General features: G+C 37.0%; 1 protein-coding gene and 1 long non-coding RNA gene across 2 annotated transcripts in view; both read right to left on the minus strand.

Moving 5' to 3' along the window:
• Positions 1–2,662: 2,662 nt before the first annotated feature.
• il12rb2l (interleukin 12 receptor, beta 2a, like) overlaps positions 2,663–19,182 on the minus strand; it is a 31,972-nt gene continuing 15,452 nt past the window's right edge. The window contains exons 5-15 of the mRNA XM_056272015.1: positions 16,797–16,942; positions 14,225–14,369; positions 13,485–13,561; positions 13,110–13,356; positions 10,437–10,628; positions 9,658–9,759; positions 5,290–5,421; positions 4,704–4,847; positions 4,465–4,543; positions 3,641–3,710; positions 2,663–3,536 (exon numbers count right to left, since the gene is read on the minus strand). Coding sequence (XP_056127990.1) covers positions 3,159–3,536; positions 3,641–3,710; positions 4,465–4,543; positions 4,704–4,847; positions 5,290–5,421; positions 9,658–9,759; positions 10,437–10,628; positions 13,110–13,356; positions 13,485–13,561; positions 14,225–14,369; positions 16,797–16,942 — 1,712 coding nt within the window. The 3' untranslated portion in view covers positions 2,663–3,158. The remainder of the gene's footprint in view (positions 3,537–3,640; positions 3,711–4,464; positions 4,544–4,703; positions 4,848–5,289; positions 5,422–9,657; positions 9,760–10,436; positions 10,629–13,109; positions 13,357–13,484; positions 13,562–14,224; positions 14,370–16,796; positions 16,943–19,182) is intronic.
• On the minus strand, positions 15,539–15,968 carry LOC130105861 (uncharacterized). Its single transcript, XR_008809666.1, has 2 exons — positions 15,651–15,968; positions 15,539–15,613 (listed from the first exon to the last, which is right to left on the minus strand). It is a non-coding gene; the product is annotated as an uncharacterized LOC130105861 (long non-coding RNA).

Genomic DNA, 19,182 nt, shown 5'->3' on the forward strand with positions numbered 1-19,182 from the left:
TCGGCGGCTCGCGAGCGCCCCCTAACATCAACGACCGGAAGCCGTTGTGTTGAGGTTGAGGCTCATCATGTTGGGTGGAAGGAATGTAGACTGCATGACGGAATGGGGGATGGGTGTCGCTGCTGGTTACCTACTGAAAACCTACTTTTTATATCTGTATATATTTTTTAGTTTTTGTAGCATATTCAATTTTTGTTTTGTAGCATAGTAAATCAGGTTCTGAGAATGAATGTTGTAAAAATGAAAGCCTGTCTGAAATTGGCATGTTTACCAAACACATAAGAGAATGTTTCTGTAATATGGCACCAAGTGTTGAACGAGGAATTCAATAATCTCGATTTTCCTTTCTCAATATATGTATGCGAATAAATGAACAAACAAAGCTGGTTAAATAAAACATTTTAATCTAATTCTTTCCTTTTTGAATTTGTCAGCACCTGATCTAAAATACCACTTTTTTATAACATGGATATACTGTACACAACATTCAAAAGTGTGGGGTCAGTATGATTTTTTTTATATTTTTGAAAGAGAGAGAAATTAGTTTTTATCCAGCACAGATTCATTAAATTGTTCAAGCACTACAACTGTTTTCAACATTGATAATGATAATAGATGTTTCTTGAGAACCTGAAGGATCACGTGGCACTGAAGACTGGAGTAATAATGCTGAAAATTCAGCTTTGATCACAGGATTAAATGACATTTTACAATATAGTCAAATAGAAAATAGTTATTTTAAATTGTAATAATATTTCACAATATTACTGCTTTTTTTTATCAAAAATGCTACCTTGGTGAACATGAGAGACTTGTACAAAAACATTAACAATTCAGTTATATAAATGGAATTATAATCCTAATCCTTTCCTCCATTTGATCGTCAAATATAGACAAACAAGTGTTTACAGTAGTGGCACTTTTGTATAGTAATTTTATTTTAGGGGATAGGGGTCTAGAAGTTTGAGCTGATGTGTCTTAAAAATATTTATGCATATAAGCACGCTAGCTCTGGGGTGATATTCCTGATTTTTGACTGAGACAACCTCTAAAAGCTATATGGTATGGAAGCCTGTTTTTCTCAAGAGTAATTTTTATTTTATATATATATATATATATATATATATACTCACCGGCCACTTTATTAGGTACCCCATGCTAGTAACGGGTTGGACCCCCTTTTGCCTTCAGAACTGCCTCAATTCTTCGTGACATAGATTCAACAAGGTGCTGGAAGCATTCCTCAGGGAGTTTGGTCCATATTGACATGATGGCATCACACAGTTGCCGCAGATTTGTCGGCTGCACATCCATGATGCGAATCTCCCGTTCCACCACATCCCAAAGATGCTCTATTGGGTTGAGATCTGGTGACTGTGGAGGCCATTTTAGTACAGTGAACTCATTGTCATGTTCAAGAAACCAATTTGAAATGATTAGAGCTTTGTGACATGGTGGAAGTAGCCATCAGAGGATGGGTACATGGTGGCCATAAAGGGATGGACATGGTCAGAAACAATGCTCAGGTAGGCCGTGGCATTTAAACGATGCCCAATTGGCACTAAGGGGCCTAAAGTGTGCCAGGAAAACATCCCCCACACCATTACACCACCACCACCAGCCTGCACAGTGGTAACAAGGCATGATGGTTCCATGTTCTCATTCTGTTTACGCCAAATTCTGACTCTAACATCTGAATGTCTCAACAGAAATCGAGACTCATCAGACCAGGCAACATTTTTCCAGTCTTCAACTGTTCAATTTTGGTGAGCTCTTGCAAATTGTAGCCTCTTTTTCCTATTTGTAGTGGAGATGAGTGGTACCCGGTGGAGTCTTCTGCTGTTGTAGCCCATCCGCCTCAAGGTTGTGCGTGTTGTGGCTTCACAAATGCTTTGCTGCATACCTCGGTTGTAACGAGTGGTTATTTCAGTCACTGTTGCCCTTCTATCAGCTCGAACCAGTCTGGCCATTCTCCTCTGACCTCTGGCATCAACAAGGCATTTCCGCCCACAGAACTGCCGCTCACTGGATGTTTTTTCTTTTTCGGACCATTCTCTGTAAACCCTAGAGATGGTTGTGCGTGAAAATCCCAGTAGATTAGCAGTTTCTGAAATACTCAGACCAGCCCTTCTGGCACCAACAATCATGCCACGTTCAAAGTCACTCAAATCACCTTTCTTCCCCATACTGATGCTCGGTTTGAACTGCAGGAGATTGTCTTGACCATGTCTACATGCCTAAATGCACTGAGTTGCCGCCATGTGATTGGCTGCTTAGAAATTAAGTGTTAACGAGCAGTTGGACAGGTGTACCTAATAAAGTGGCCGGTGAGTGTATATATATATATATATATATATATAAACATTATAATTTGTGACATATAAAGTTACAATTACAATAAATAAAGTTACTTGTCTTTTTATTTTTTACTCTCAGGCATAAAAAGTCTTCCAAAATATAGTTAGACTACAGTAGACTACTCCTATGTTTACATGCAAACCTAACAACATCATGTCAGACAAATGATCGCATAACACATGAGAAATTCACACAACATTTAAGTAGCATTACAGAAGCACATCCATACAAAAAAGATTTATTATGTACAAAAACATTCAATTATCTACATTCAATTGAAGATATCTACCAGTAACAGTCTCATTTGTGTCATAAATGCAATGTTTTCAATGTTGAAATACCTTTTTCCGACAAGGTTTAATGAGCAGAGACTATAAGACATCTGTAGTCTGAATTCCCTGAAAAGTGTAAGCCACATGGGATTGTGGATCTGAGCTCTGTTCCGAACAGCCCAACATTGGCTCAACCAATGGCCTGAGTTTGTGGCAGGAACATCTATCTGGACGAATGGCAAAAGCAAAGTGTTCTAGAAAACCCGTTTGAAAACAGTCCTTATGCCATTTGATGACGCCAAGGCGTGGATTTGATTTGATTTCCTAACTGTGGAAATTTGTGCATAGCTCTGCAAGATCTCTCCCACAGACACATTTTGGAATTTCATGAATAACATGTCTTAATACTCTTTTTCAGTGCATGAATAAAGAGTACAATACAATTGTTCTTTAGTAAACAATCAACATTTCTGATTGTTCCATTTAAGGCACTACAGATCAAACATCATGAAGTAGGAAATGGCAGCGTTAATTCGCCTCAACAGATGGCATAAAATGTCTTTCATAGTCCGAGACACCTTGCTGGTCCCACCACTCTTCACCACCAGCGCCCTCCTCTTCATCAGTATCAACCATCTCACTGTACTCTTTTCTCCAGCTGTCCTGCTTTGAAATGTGTCGTCTGTTTGATTCCTCAGAGTCTTCTAACCACTTCTCCCCACCTTCATTTGTTCTGCCCAGTCCATCTGGCACCTGGAACTGTTGTGGTTCCACATCGATTAAAATCTTCTCCAGTTCAGTCTCAGAGGGAGAGGTAGGTGTGGTGGGATGCAGGTTCTCCACGATCTCCAGCTCAGAGATCTTCAGAGGTGATTCCGACAGAGAACAGAGCCATGGCCACGCATGCTGGAAGAAAAGCCAAGCTCACTGTTTAGAAGAACAAATATTCTACCATTTTTATATGGGTGACAATCTCTTTCATATAGCTTTATAAAACTTTAGATTCTTACCTGAAAGTTCATATGGTTAAATGATTTACTGTTTAATGGATCTGGGATCTTCTGGGAACAGTAACGTAACCTGTACCAAGACAGCAGATATTAATTTACCACAGTGCGTCTAATTTACCAGTTGAGGACCTAAAATAGTTCTTCGCTTCGGGTGAAAAAAAGATTGACTGTTTTTGCACTGGTATACTGTTGTAAACATCTCGACATGACTCACGCTGCTGAGAGCGCGTTTAGATCAATATGTAAATATGTGTTGCTCACTTTCCTCTCAGTCTCAATATCAAAATAAACAACAAAAATGACAGCGGTGAGAAAACATCAGTTAAGAAAGCATCTGATCATAGCGATGTGGGCATGTTTGCAATTCGGCAACCCAGTAAAGTCACGGCACGTTTATTTATATAGAACTTCATACAATAGATAGCTTGGCATGGCAATGGTAAATAATAGAGTGATAACAGTAGTCAACATTTGAAGTGGATCAAATAAGTTCATCAAAGTTGTCCTAAGACAAGAACGGGTATTGTTCAAAATTCATGTATAACTTTGGTGAAAGGTTTTGATCCACTTCAAATGTTGACTACTGTAGTTGGAATGCAGAGTATCATTTTTATCTGATAATTGAATGGAATGCAATTCACAAAAGGGGGCAAAATTATGTGGATTCCCTAACCAGCTCATTAGGTGTAGAAGATTAAGATTAAGGTCAAGATTTATCCTCACAGAAATGACTAGATTAGTCAAGCTCACTATTTAGAAGGGGGTATCCATATACTTTTGGCCATATAATGTATGATGGAATTATAATGAAAGGTAATACTCACCATACCAATTTAAAAGCAATAACTAATATCAGGAAAGACAATAGTATGAATACAGCCATCAGTATTGAAGTAAAAAAACCTAGGAGATGAGATGGACAGAAATGACTGGTTAACTACCTGAAGCTGATTTTTTGAACTACATACTGTATGCAAACAAAGACCTCTTAGTATTTTGGACAATGGATGCAATGTAAACCCCAAATGAAGGAAGGAAGGAAGAAAGAAACAGCTCGCCTTACTGTTTTCCTCAGTGGTGGAGAAAGTGGTGATGCTCCTCATGCCTTCACCAGCAGCGCTCACAGCGCTCACCCAGGCCTGGTACTGCCGGGCCGGCTGCAGGTCTGACAGATGCATGCTGGTGCTGTCACTGCTCACGTTATACCCTGTTAAAGAAGCCAGAGTAGCAGAAACACAGTGAGCAGCAAAATAGATACTTTTGCTAAAACGATGCAGAAAATCAAATGAGAATGCAGTAATTACTATTAGTTTTTACATTTAGTGTTATTAAAAGCATTTCATAACTAACAATGTTATAAATTGGAAAATTATTTAGAGATGGTAAGGGAAGACAAAAAACTTTGAAATTACTAGTTCACTTTGTTTTGTGCCCCTGATGAGAGTTTTCATTATTAGATTGTTTGTTTTAGTAGTTTATTACCTACTTGAGCAAAATATAAAAATGGTCCATGCTTTACTTAAGAGGTAAACCCTGCACCCCCTGCTTTCTTAGTCCCAAGGCCTTCTATGTGCCATACATGGTTTAAATGTGAAATAAATAAACAAATAATAGCCGGATAAACCATTAAAGGAGAGATAATGGATTACCTGTCTCATTGATGCCCACCGAGTAATGCAGGATGACACCTTTGCTCTCATGCAAAGGGATGGGGCTCCACATCAGAATGACAGAAGACTGAGAGACGATCTTCACATCGAATTGTGGGACTTTAGGAGGAACTGGGAAGGGAGATAGAGAGATGATGACTAGCAAATCTGATTACAGGATACTTCGTGCCCTAAAACTGCCAAAACTAACTCAAAGTGAGAAAATGTTTTATGAATGGTGTAGCGTCTGGACCAATCAGACACACAAATTATTCATTATTAATGAATAATCCAGCAAACTCACTCTCCCAACAAAGGTCTATGAAACTTCCCCCAAAAACTAACATCATAAATGAAACACTGTAAAAAATTGTGCTGTAAAATAACGGTAATCTACTGGCAGCTGTGGTTGCTAGCAATGTACTGTTAATTTACAGTCCTCTACCGTTAATATAGAGCTCTCCTTATTTAAAGTATGTTACCTTAAAAATACCATGGAAGGTAACTCATATAATTTGGGAAAACGATTGCTTCAAAACAGTTCGAGTTTAAAAACTAGTATTTATACTGATAGTACTGTGAACAAACTTCATTTGAGTCCACTGAAAATTAATATCTCTTAATATTAAACTGCAAACACCCAATGTGTAATAGTGAATTAATTGAAAACATGACTTTAACTAAAATCTTTGCAGTTCATATTAAGCGAACAATAGCACACATGTATGTGCTAAAGTACTTAGCAAGGAGATTGTCACTGCATCAGCAACTACAGAGTTACTGCTTTTAAATAAACATCAGTGTTTCTCTGCTCATATTTGACTGAAGCACAGGCTCTACTCTCCAGCACAATGGTGACCCACAAAACTCATTAACAGATCTCTCCTGTATCATCTTGTGCAAAACACATAAAACACTTCAGTTTAATATTTACTCTCCTTATCAGTTATTGACTGCATTACCTTTTTTCTATAAATGTTTACTAATATTTCAGTGAAATTAACTTCTTTTGTTTAGTAAATGCGACTTAAGTTTTAACAGAATATTACTGTTTTTCCTTGATTTTACAGTAATCTACTGGCAGCTGTGGTTTTTCTACAGTTTTATGCCGTAAATTAATTTACAGTTGATTACCGTTCCTGTAAATGTGTGTTTTTAAGACACATTTGTGGCGGAAACAAAGCCAATGAAAATGAGATCAGGTGTTGCTGGTTATGTTTTGAATATTACTTCATCACATAATGTTTGGGTCACTGATCTCATCCAGTGTCTAATCTCTTATCAAAAATTAGTTTTTTAATACAGCTTAATTTTATATTACTACACTGTGAGACTACAGCAAAAGGTCAAGCAGCCTGTTCAATCAGTTATGAAGGATTTTTAAACTCATTATTCACTAAAAGAATTTGAACTATAGCTACAGTTAGACACACACAGACACCAGTCTCTATGTAATACGGTTTCAAAACTGAACGCCTCAACTTCTGGAGTTGATCCGATACCATCTTGTCTTTTTAAATCATGTTTTGATTCCCTCTTTCCTGTTGTTTTGAGAATTATCAATAACTCTCTGTGCACTGGAGTTGTGGCAACAGCACTTAAAATTGCTGCTGTCACCCCTGTACCAAAAACTAACAACATGAACTTTGATAATCTGAATCATTTTCATCCCATCTCTAATCTTCCATTCCTCGCCAAAATGTTAAGGAACAAACAGTGGCTTCTCAACTACTTTCTCATCTTTCAGTCTGGATTTCGCAAACTCCACAGCACTGAAACAGCACTAGTCAAAGTAACTAATGATTTGTTAATGATTTCTGATTCTGGCCGTCTATCTATACTGATTCTTCTTGATCTTAGTGCCGCTTTTGACACTATAGATCACTCTATTTTAATCACCCGCTAGGAGACTATCTTTGGAGTTTCTGATTCTGCATTAGAGTGGTTTAAGTCCTACCTCTCTGATCGTAAGCAGTTTGTTGTGATGGGTGATTGCAAGTCTGAGATCCGTGTGGTGCACTCTGGTGTTTCCCAGGGATCAGTTTTGGGCCCGTTACTTTTTAGTATTTACATTTTTCCATTTGGCCAACTTTTAAGAACACTTGGTCTTAACTTTCACTTTTATGCCGATGACACTCAGATCTATATACATTCAAAACCTGATGTCAAAATGCCTGTGTCTTTTCTTTCTCAATGTTTTACTGAGATTAAGATATGGATGTCTAACAGTGATAAGACTGAAGTGATGCTTATTGGTTCACCTCATCAGTTGTGTAAAGCAGAGTCCATAACCTTAAGTGTGGATGGCTCTGCTTTGAAATTCCAAACTAAACTAAAAAATCTGGGGGTGATATTTGACGCCAATTTAACATTTGACCATCATGTTCGTAACACAGTCAAAACATAATTTTTTCATCTCAGAAACATTGCCAAATTACGCTCTATGTTGACTTTCTCTGTGGCTGAAAAGTTAATCAACAGTTTTTTTTTTCACGTATTTATTATTGTAATGCTTTGCTGGCTGGAGTTTCTAAAGCTACCCTAAGTAAATTACAGTTGGTACAAAATTCAGCTGCTAGAGTTCTGACTAGGACCAGTGCAAGGGAGCACATCACACCTATCCTGGAAAATTATCCACATCACACCTATCCTGCTCACTTATAAGGCCTTGAATAATTTGGCCACTCAATATTTGTGTGAGCTCTTAACCCCCTACACTCCTAGACGTGCTTTACGATCTCCTGAAACTGGTCTTTTAACTGTCCAAACTTCACGGCTAAAAACTATGGGCGATCGATTGGGCTTTTTCTTCTTTGGCTCCTAAATTGTGGAATTCCCTGCCCTCTGAGAGTAGGAAAGCAGAATCCCTTAAAGGTTTTAAATCGTCCCTTAAAACTGACTTTTTTAGGGTGGCTTTTATGTGATTCGTGTGATTACTCTGTTTGTTATTATATTGGCTTTTTATTTTTATTGCTTGTTTAGTTTTTAATGCCTAGACTGTTACGTGTATCCTTTTAATTTCATTATTTTTATGTAAAGTGCTTTGAGATGCTACTTTTAAAGGCACTTTATAAAATAAAGTTTATTATTATTATTATCAAGAATCAGCCAATGAATCTCAACAATGGTGACAATTAACAAAAAAGATAACATCAAATCTGAACATCACAAAACACACTACTTGAAAGTCAACAAAAAACCAACAGCAAAAATAAAAACAAAAAGTAAACATTAAAGAAAATAACCAGACAATTCAGCTGCATAATTTATTCATGCCACAATGCATTACAGCGTGAAACTTTTTTGATTATCACCATTGTTGGGATTCATACGCCGATTCTTAATGTCTGTGTGTGTCTGTCTAATATTGAAGCTCAAAATGTTCTGAGCATAAACTTTTTAAACCCCTTCATAATTTCTGATTGTCAAAACTCCGATAGATCCCGATTTGTAAAATCACGGTGATACCATAATCAAAAATACAAAACATCACCCATATAAATACATTAGACAATAAAAGAGATCAGTGCATTGGGTCACTAGATGATGATTGAGACCATTAACAAATAGTCACTGTCATCTAATCCTGTTTTCTTTCAGCTTTTTTGCAATAGCAAATGTATTTTAAAGACACAGCTACCACAGCCAAAGAAAAACCAATGTTCAAAAGTCAAGGGTCAAGAGCCCAACTAAAGCAATCACTGATCACCATCATGGTAACATCAAATGAAAATAAAATGACATCTAACCCTCTGTGGCCTTTTAATAAGAACTTCTGTAGACGTCTGACAGAAATAAAGTCAATCTTGTTAGTAATAAGTGAAGCTGGTAATGCTGTTTGTGGAGTTGTTTAATCCTCCTCTGCAAAGATCTTCAGAGATTGAATGTCTTTTATCTTCAGTTGATTTCATCTTTTTTCTGTTCTTCTTGTTCCTCTTTCCTTCAGTGATTCTGCTACATCAAGTTAATCCGATAAACTGATCCAAATATAAATAATCAATTATAACAAGTTATGATTGGTTATTAATATTTCATAGAGCTAATTTGCTACAATGGAATGCATTACACTTTTTTTAAAATCAATCTAAGTGAATGGAAATGTTGCACTATACAAACTAATTATTGACAATGCAATATACTTCTACAGTGGATGAGCCTTTTGACAAATAAGCTTAATATTAAAACTGTTAATCAGGGTTGTATGTTTGTAAATACACACTGCTACTTAATTGTAATATCCGAGTTATTTTTCTGAATTTTGGCTCTCTGTCGTATTGGACAATTTGATATTTTTAAATATGACATAAAATATGACAATTTTAATTAAAACAACCCAAAGTGCATTCAGTAATTTAAGGGATGTCATACCTCCTTGAAGTGTGTATGCAATTGCTGACTTGAGGAAAGTGCTGTGATTGTTGAAGACAGTATACAGTGACACATTATATGCTGTGTAGTTCCTGAAGTCACCTGTGGGTGGAGACAAACGCGAAATCACAGTCAGGGTCAGAACAAATTACAGCTTTCTCTTTCACACATCCACACACACACACACGCGCTTGTTTCACTATATTAGTGAGAACACTACATAGACCTGCATTGATTTTACATTAGGTTAATGGTATTTTCTATGGCCTAAAGCAACCCCTACCCCTAAACCTACCCATTACAAAAACATGTGCAAAACATTAGATTTAAATAATTTAAAAATTGGCCTTTTTTACTAGTGAGGACCAGTTTTGAAGGAGTTACACCGCACTCACGATCTTCAAGGTGCCAGACACACAAGACTAAAGATCTCAATAAATAAACTGTCCGCACACTCAAATCCTTAAAGCAAATTTAATAGACCAAGCTTTCGGCCTTTTGACCGAAAGCTTGGTCTATTAAATTTGCTTTAAGGATTTGAGTGTGCGGACTAGTGAGGACCAGTAAAATGTCCTCGCTAGTCAGTTGTAATAATATTTCACTGAGGACACACACACACACACACACACACACACACACACACACACACACACACACACACACACACACACACACACACACACACACACACACACACACACACACACACACACACACACACACACACACACACACACACACACACACACACACACACACACACACACACACACACACACCTGTGATTGTGACAGATGTCTGGGTTCTGTTTACTCTGACCCAGCTCAGGCACGCAAGGTGAGGTACTACAGACACGTGCTGGACGACATACTCCAGGACGCTGTCAGAGAACTGTGGGTGTACAGACCATGAGACCCGCAGCGTCTGTTTCTCACCCATTACACTCAGATTCACCTCAGGTGTTGTCTGTCCTGCAGTGCATAAATGATATAAATATAATTTTACACTACCATTCAAAAGTTTGGGATTGGCAAGATTTTTTTTTTAAAGAAGTCTCTTATGCTCAGCAAGGCTGCATTTATCCATCTATAAATTACAGGAACGTCTGTCTGTCTGTTATTCGCATATCTCTCGAACCGTTAGTCCGTTGGATTTCAAACTTGACGGGTCTTGCTACGGGCACGAGTAAGTGCAGTGCTGAGTTTGACGTTGTTTGGATTAGAAATGCAAAAGATATCGGTAAATATATATCGGTAAAAGAAACACACATTGAAGATGTTTAGAAGGTTGTGGTTTAAAAATAAACATTCTGACATAAACACTCTGTCAGCTAAATATTAAGTCAGCTACAATGTTTACTTCTGAATATTATATTTTATTCACGGCCATCATTTGTAGTAGCCTATTCACAAACTGTTTGCTCAAGCATAGCGTTTTTTCTGAGTTCACTGTGTAGCCTGCTCCCTGAATCGTCATTCATTTGTGGATGTTAACTGAATCTGTAAGTCAGCTACGCTGTTTACTTCTGAATATTATATTTCATTCTGATGCGCTTAATGTTATCGCTGTTTAATAGTAGCCTATGCTATTCACCAACTAAACATATCCTATCAATGCGTTCACAGTCTCTTTCACGGCCATCATTTGTAGTAGCCTATTCACAGACTGTTTGCTCAAGTGTAGCCTGGTCTTAATGCTGTAATGCGTGCTGAAGTTAGCCTGTAACTATGTGATGTTGAATATGCTATGTTAAATAGTTACTAAATTACTAAAAACACACACACAAACTGATTTTGCACAGGGACTGCACTAGTTTTATTAAAAATACAGTAATAACAGTATTATTGTGAAATATTATTGCAATTTAAAATAACTGTTTTCTATTTTAATGTTTTCAAATAGAATTTATTCCTGTAATTTAAATGCTGAATCAATTAAATGTGTCCTTGCTGAATAAAAGTGTTATTTCTTTCAAAAACATCTTTCTATCTTTTTTAACGGTAGTGTATATAGCATTTTATTATAAAAATATATAATATATATTTATACTGTATATATATACACAGTTGCAATCAAAATTATTCCAACCCCCATTGCAAATCAGGTTTATTGGTAACATTTACAGACTTTCAACTGTTTGCAATGAACAAATCGAACAAAAGTAATTAAATAATAGCCGAGTCCCAAATAGACACCTGTCTCTTTTACATGCCTGATGTGGCAACAGGTTTGGATAATTAATGCCGGTCTCAAATAGAGGCCTGGTCTGTTTTTTAGTTTTCTACAACCCGTCAGATCGTCTGTTTAAGCCAGTTCTATGGTGCAGATTGCGCATGCAAGAGAGCCCTGCGCATCTGGGCGGGAGCTGTTAGCGCAAGAAAGGCAGACAGAGTTAGAGGAGGCTGGAGAGGGAGAAGTGGAGGAGAGCGACGAGGAGGTGGAATTCGCCAATGAACTTGTAGTTGAGGATCGCGGTGATGATGATAGTGATGAATAGGGTCATTTTGTATCACATGATTGCATGTGATACAAAATGTATCACATGATTGCAGTTGTTTTACAGGGTAGCCTTCATTCTTTCTTGTTGATGTGTTTTGGGCAACAAGTTCATAGGCTCGATGGATATTACCGGTAACTTGTATTGTTCAGCCCATGGCTGTCACATCGTTTCGATTTTGTATGCTGCCAATAATCTAAAGGGGGTTGCACACCGGACGAGAAGCGAAGCGCCGCGTCGCGTCTATGACAACTCGAATCGTCGCACACCGGACGTGCACTTTGTCAGTTTATGGCCAGCAATATTGAACTTTTTCCATTTTCTAATGATTCCGCCAACTGTTGTTGCCTTCTCAACAAGCTGCTTGCCTATTGTAGCCCATCCCAGGCTTGTGCAGGTCTACAATTTTATCTGATGTCCTTACACAGCTCTCTGGTCTTGGCCATTGTGGAGAGGTTGGAGTCTGTCTGATTGAGTGTTTGGACAGGTGTCTTTTATACAGGTAACGGGTTCAAACAGGTGCAGTTAATACAGGTAATGAGTGGAGAACAGAAGGGCTTCTTAAAGAGAAACTAACAGGTCTGTAAGAGCCGGAATTCTTACTGGTTGGTAGGTGATCAAATACTTATGTCATGCAATAAAATGCAAATGAATTACTTAAAAATCATACAATGTGATTTTCTGGATTTTTGTTTTAGATTTCGTCACTCACAGTTGAAGAGTACCTATGATAAAGATTACAGACTTCTACATGCTTTGTAAGTGGGAAAACCTGCAAAATCGGCAGTGTATCAAATACTTGCTCTCCCCACTGTGTATATATAATTGACAAAACTTTTGCATTTTAAGTAAAACTTGAACAAAATGAGAGACAATGGCAAATGACTAATAATTCAAATTAAATATCAATTATAAACTCAACATAACTTTTAATTAGAATTTTGCATTGACATACCCCTCACAGGAAACAGCATGAATGTGGGGATGGACGTGCCCATTGAGGTGTTGGCTGACACAAAAACTCCCATAACACCCATCTTGAGAGGGAAACGTCTGAGCTGCGGGCAGTTCTGCTCGGTGCGATGCTGACTTCCTGTGTCTCTCGACTGCCTGGTAACCTGCTTGATCTCAGTCCCATTTTTAAGCTTCAGTGTCACAATATAGTTGCTAATTTCCCCTCTAGCCTGAGACAGGGGCATTTCCTGAGAGACAGGAAATAACGTCAGACAGTCAAATTTCTACAGCTCATTCATGATGTAATGAATCGTGACTGACCCAGTTACAGAAACAAGAACCAGTTAGAATGATGTATTATGGGAGTATAGCCTACTTTCCAATAGATGTTACAGGAGGAGTTGTCAGAATAAGGGACACAATCACTCCAAACATCCAGCTGTCCAACCGGTGCTGAAAAGACAGAATATTACAGACAATTATCGTCACTGATTATCTTATATAATAGATTTAAAATGGAATAATAGCATACTGAATATGAATAAAGCATACTGTGCAGTAGTATGTACTGTATACCATACCAATAAAAAACAACAACTTAAAAACGATTCAAACATTCATACATACATATATACACATATATAAGTTGGGTAAAAAAGAACAATAAAAATATTCAAAATGTTAAATAAGAACTGTTTTTTGAGCACCAAATCAGCATATTAGAATGATTTTCAGCTTTGTCCTCACAGGAATAAATTACATTTTTAAATAATATTACAATCGAAGACAGAAACTTTAAATTGTAATAATATTTCACAATATAACTGTTTGTTTTTACTGCGTTTTTGATCAAATAAATGTAGCCTTAATGAACATAAGAGACTTATTTAAAAACATTTGAAAAATATTTTTGCGACCACAAACTTCTGAACCGTAGTGAAGAGTCAGTGTGGATTCTGAACATGGTGTTCACTCTTGTTTAAACCTGAATTGCGTGTGTATTTAGCACTGACAACTGTATTCTGCTGCTGTGTGAATTTGAATCAAGATCATCCTCAAAGCAGTAAATGAGTGCATTAATGTCCTAAATGAATGGATAATGTGTCTTTCTCTGACCTGCAGGGGGCGTTCTGACTGAAAACACTGAACTCCAGTCACTCATGACTTTCTCTTCATATCCACAGTGGCAGCGAACACGAAAACTGTACTCTGTGAATGGCTGGGAATCCTCCAACGGAAATGTGGACTGCAAATCATCCTCCTGCACAATTAAAAATCAACAATTGGTTTAACTAGAACATAATTTATTAAAGGTTCAGTTCCACCTAAAATATAAATTCTGTCACCATTTACTCACCCTCAAAGGTGTTCTTAATGATTCTGGGTGAACTAAATCTTACAACTAGTATTGACAAATCTCTGACACTATGAAAACTATTCAATTATCGGTAACACTATTATGATGGTCCACTTTAGACATTCTACTAACTATAAGCAACTTTGCAACTACATTTCAACTACCAGTCATTAAAGTATTAATAGACTGTCTGCTTAATCAGGGCTGCCAACTTTTGAGTTAGCTTGGATTGTTGTGATTGTCAAAACACTTGGATTTCATTAAGTTTAGTAGTTATGTTTACATGGTACGATGACTGGTAGGCGACTGTTTTTATTAGTGCTCGACTCGATTTCAATTCATAAGCATGTAAGTCAATTCCAATCTTGATTCATTTGGATAAAAATCAGGTACAGAAAAAATTCTCTCAACTAATGCTGTCCTCTTTGCTCCGCGATTTTTCACTGCATGAGAAAATGGATGTGTGGCGTGGGAACGTGAGAACAGTGTGAACTGTGCGAATCTCACACTGAATGCGTGAGAGTTGGCAGCCATGAGGCTTAATATCTGCTATAACTTTATTTTGATGCTCCCCAACAGACATTCTACTGACTATAAGTAACTTCGCAACTACATGTCAACTTATTCTACAAACTAACCCTAACCATAACAGTCTACTAATACTCTAAGAGAGTTATTTGACATAGTTGCAAATTCAACTACATTGAATTGAACAATTTAATAGTTGAACACTCATTAACATTAAAGGGGCGGTTCAGAATTTTGGACATCGGGCCTCATTTCCAAATTGGCCTTAGTGTTATTTATCAGTGGAGACAGTTTTCAAAAATTTTCATCCAGTCGTTCCAGTTGCATAGTTTGCCGGTGCTAGGCTAGCGCGAGTCAACGGTAACTGCTAGCCTGCCATTAAAAACAGTTTTACCCACTCCACAGTACACCAACAGCAAATAAATTATAACGCCAGACTATCGATGTAAATGTCTGTTAAGAGAATAATGTTAAAAATCAAACTACTCTTGCATCTCAATGATCGCAATACATTTACAGGAACTAGTTTCTCAGCAGCGGCGGAATTTTACTTTGCTCCGGTTAGTAGTACTGCGCCGAAAAGTAAACACAGAACCGAAGCGCACTACAGTCGGAACTACCTGCACTACCTCTCTCTACCTCTCTCTCTCTCACTACCTCTCTCGGTTGCCTAGGTAACTACATATCACTCCGCCGCTGCTGTAGAGTGCGCTAATAAATACAGGGAACAAAGTATAACTATTGCAATGCAATGAAAGGGTAGTTTGATTTCTAACATTATTCTCTCAACAGACATTTACATCGATAGTCTGGCGTTATAATTTATTTGCTGTTGGTGTACTGTGGAGTGGGTAAAACTGTTTTAATGGCAGGCTAGCAGTTACCGTTGACTCGCGCTAGCCTAGCACCGGCGAACTATGCAACTGGAACGACTGGATGAAATTTTTTGAAAACTGTCTCCACTGATAAATAACACTAAGGCTAATTTGGAAATGAGGCCCGATGTCCAAAATTCTGAACCACCCCTTTAACATTAACACTTACTATTCTACTCTATTTCTATGATCAATTTTTTTCATTTCTTTTTTCATAAAAAAAACTTGCTAGGTGTACTTTGCTAGACTAATTGGTATTTGTCACAGCACATATTGTATTACATATTGTTGCCCTATTGTTGTTTGATTGGTTCTAGTGCTCCCCTCATTTGTAAGTCGCTTTGGATAACAGCGTCTGCTAAATGATTTAATGTAAATCAATGAGAGTTAGTAGACATGTAGTTGCAATGCAAAGTAACTTATAGTTAGTAGAATGTCTAAAGTGGACTGTCAAAATAAAGTAAAACCGACCTATCTTTGATTGCATCCTTATAGTCATAACAAAAATTAATTTACATTAAAAAAAGCAAACAAAGTAAAAAATGTTGACAAAACAAAAAGCATTAGTGTTTGTCCTAGGCCTGGTTTAAAATCTACACTTTCTGTTTTACTAAGATTTGTATTTTAATAATCCAATACTGATTCTTAAAACCCAAAGATGGATGTGATTATACTTCATTAAACTTTACTTTATGCACACCTCTGATCCTGCTGATGGATGGATTTTCTTCTGAACTAACTCACTACAGAAACTCGGTTTACTAAAGCACTTTTGAACACATGAGTGAAAATGCCAGAGCTGCACCCATGAAGCCAGTGACGCCAATCTTAGAGAAAATTGTTGAAATATTCTGAATCAGAATCGAATAAGGAATTTGTGAATGAGAACTGAATCAAATGAAATGGGATTTTCGTCTACTCCTCTCACCTGAATCCAGTCCAGCATGTGATCGTGTGTGTGGTATTGCACTTGACACTTCTTGTCTAAGGGGTCCACACTGTCACAGTCCATGTTCCAGTAGATCACCAGCGGCATGAAGGTGTGGGTAATATTGTTGGGGGGGTCTGGACGAACTAAAAAATAAGAAAAACAGGGAAAATATTTAAAGCTAGAACTAAGCATTTAAATTTATTAATTTTCTAAGTGATGAAACTCACAGTTTTTGCCTGCAAGTTTCATTAACTTGAGCTACACTACCATTCAAAAGTTTGGGCTCTTAGTCTCTTATGATCAACAAAGGCTGCATTTATGACTATGTCTACACTAACCACATTTGAAAACAAATATTTTTCCTCTATGTTTTGGTCTTCTGTTCACACTGAGACTCTTTATGAAGAGCTTTTTGAAGACACTATCCCCAAGTGGCTAAATTTGAAAACATTTTTGCATTGTAGAGTGAACTGTGAAAAGGAGGTATTTGAAAACGATGACATGTTTAGTAATGTCACGCATGTTATTTTGATAGTTATCTATGTGTACTGGCATTATAGTTCCTGCTATTCATTTACATAGTGTTTAAAAAACCCCCAGAAAAAGTCAGCACACCAAAGCTCCAAAATATGTCAAAAATTTAATTCAACAACACACGGAGTGGGTCCACTATCACTATTAGATTTTTTGCGTATTTTGGTGCTTTGGTGTGCCGACTTTTTTTCTGTTTTTTCAATTATTTATTTTGTCGAGCACCCAACCCGGAGCATATTTTTGCAGGTGATGTGCATGCTTTGGTCTTGTTTTTGCAGTGTATTAAAAATAAATGTTACTTTGTTTAATCTTCAAATTATGTTCCTGCAAAATAGATGACAGAAAATGTACCCGCTATTGCTGTTCTGTGTCAAAACATGAGCGCAACTGCGTTTCCATACATGGAATGGCGATTGAATGCGACCTGGACACACTAGAAGTGGTGAGAGATTTTGCTAATAAAGCGATCGTGTCAGAAGAATAGCCTGAGAACTTTATTATGTCTGGTCGCTCTGTATCATCTCAGTGAGCTTTTATTTCAATTTACACATGCACAATAAGATGGCTTTAGCTTTTTTAACATTAGTTAAAACGCCATTTTCAAATGTATCCACGTTAATGTAGACGTAGCCTATTTGATCAAAACAAACTACAGTAAAACCAGTAATATTATATGAAATACTATTAGACTTTAAAATAACTTTTTTATTTGTGTGATCACTCATGTGATCATTAGTCCAGTCTTCAATGTCACATGATCCTTCAGAAATCAATCTGATATGCTGATTTGATGCTCAAGAAACATTTATTATTATTATTATTAATAATGAAAATGGTTGTGCAGATTTCTTAAAAAACAAAACAAAAATCTTACTAAAAAAAATCGAACTGACCCAAAACCTTTGATTAGTACTGTGTATATCGAGGGAGAAGAGAGAGACTTGGAGGTGATGGGCTCTTTTTAAAAGAAAAACATTTATTACACTGAACAAAATTATAAACACAAAACTTTTGTTTTCCCCCCATTTTTCATGAGCTGAATTAAAAGATCTAAGACTTTTTGGTAACACTTTACTTGAAGGGGTGTGCATAAGACTGACATGACACCTTCGTAACCATAACATGACATATGTCATGAATATGAAGTAGGGTTTATGCATGTTTATGACAACTATCATTAAGTGTCATTCGCTCAATAATGACATTTTGAATGCAAATATGACATTGTTTAAGATGTCTTTGTTATGACACCTTGACATAAACCAATACATCATAACCTGTCAGTGTCTTTGTCATGACAACTTGACATTAAATTACATTAAACTGTCATGTGGTTGGTTTTGACACTGGCTGTCATGAGGCCATTATAACTGTGTCATGAATATTTTTCTTGACCTCAACTACAGTGGTACACATTGAATTTGTCATTAAAAAGTTATAATGGCTTCATGACAGCCAATGTCAAAACCAACCACCTGACAGTTTAATGTAATGTTAACCAATAAAGCTAAGTGGTTTCTTAAGTTTGATAATTAATCTGCTAGGTCATGTTTATGACAGGTTGTGTTGTCTTAGTAATGTCAAGTTGTCATGACAAAGACACTGACAGGTTATGATGTATTTGCTTATGTCAAGGTGTCATAACAAAGACATCTCAAACAATGTCATATTTGCATTAAAAATGTCATAACTGAGCAAATGACACTTAATGACAGTTGTCATAAACATTCATACAACTTCCTTCATATTCATAACATGTGTCATGTCATGATTATGAAGGTGTCATGTTAGTCTTATGCACACCCCTTCAAGTAAAGTGTTACCGACTTTTTCTATGAACACAAAAGGC

This window comes from Rhinichthys klamathensis, unplaced genomic scaffold, assembly GCF_029890125.1.
Source record: "Rhinichthys klamathensis goyatoka isolate OS25496 unplaced genomic scaffold, OSU_Roscu_1.1 h1tg000015l_1, whole genome shotgun sequence".
Lineage (NCBI taxonomy): Eukaryota > Metazoa > Chordata > Actinopteri > Cypriniformes > Leuciscidae > Rhinichthys > Rhinichthys klamathensis.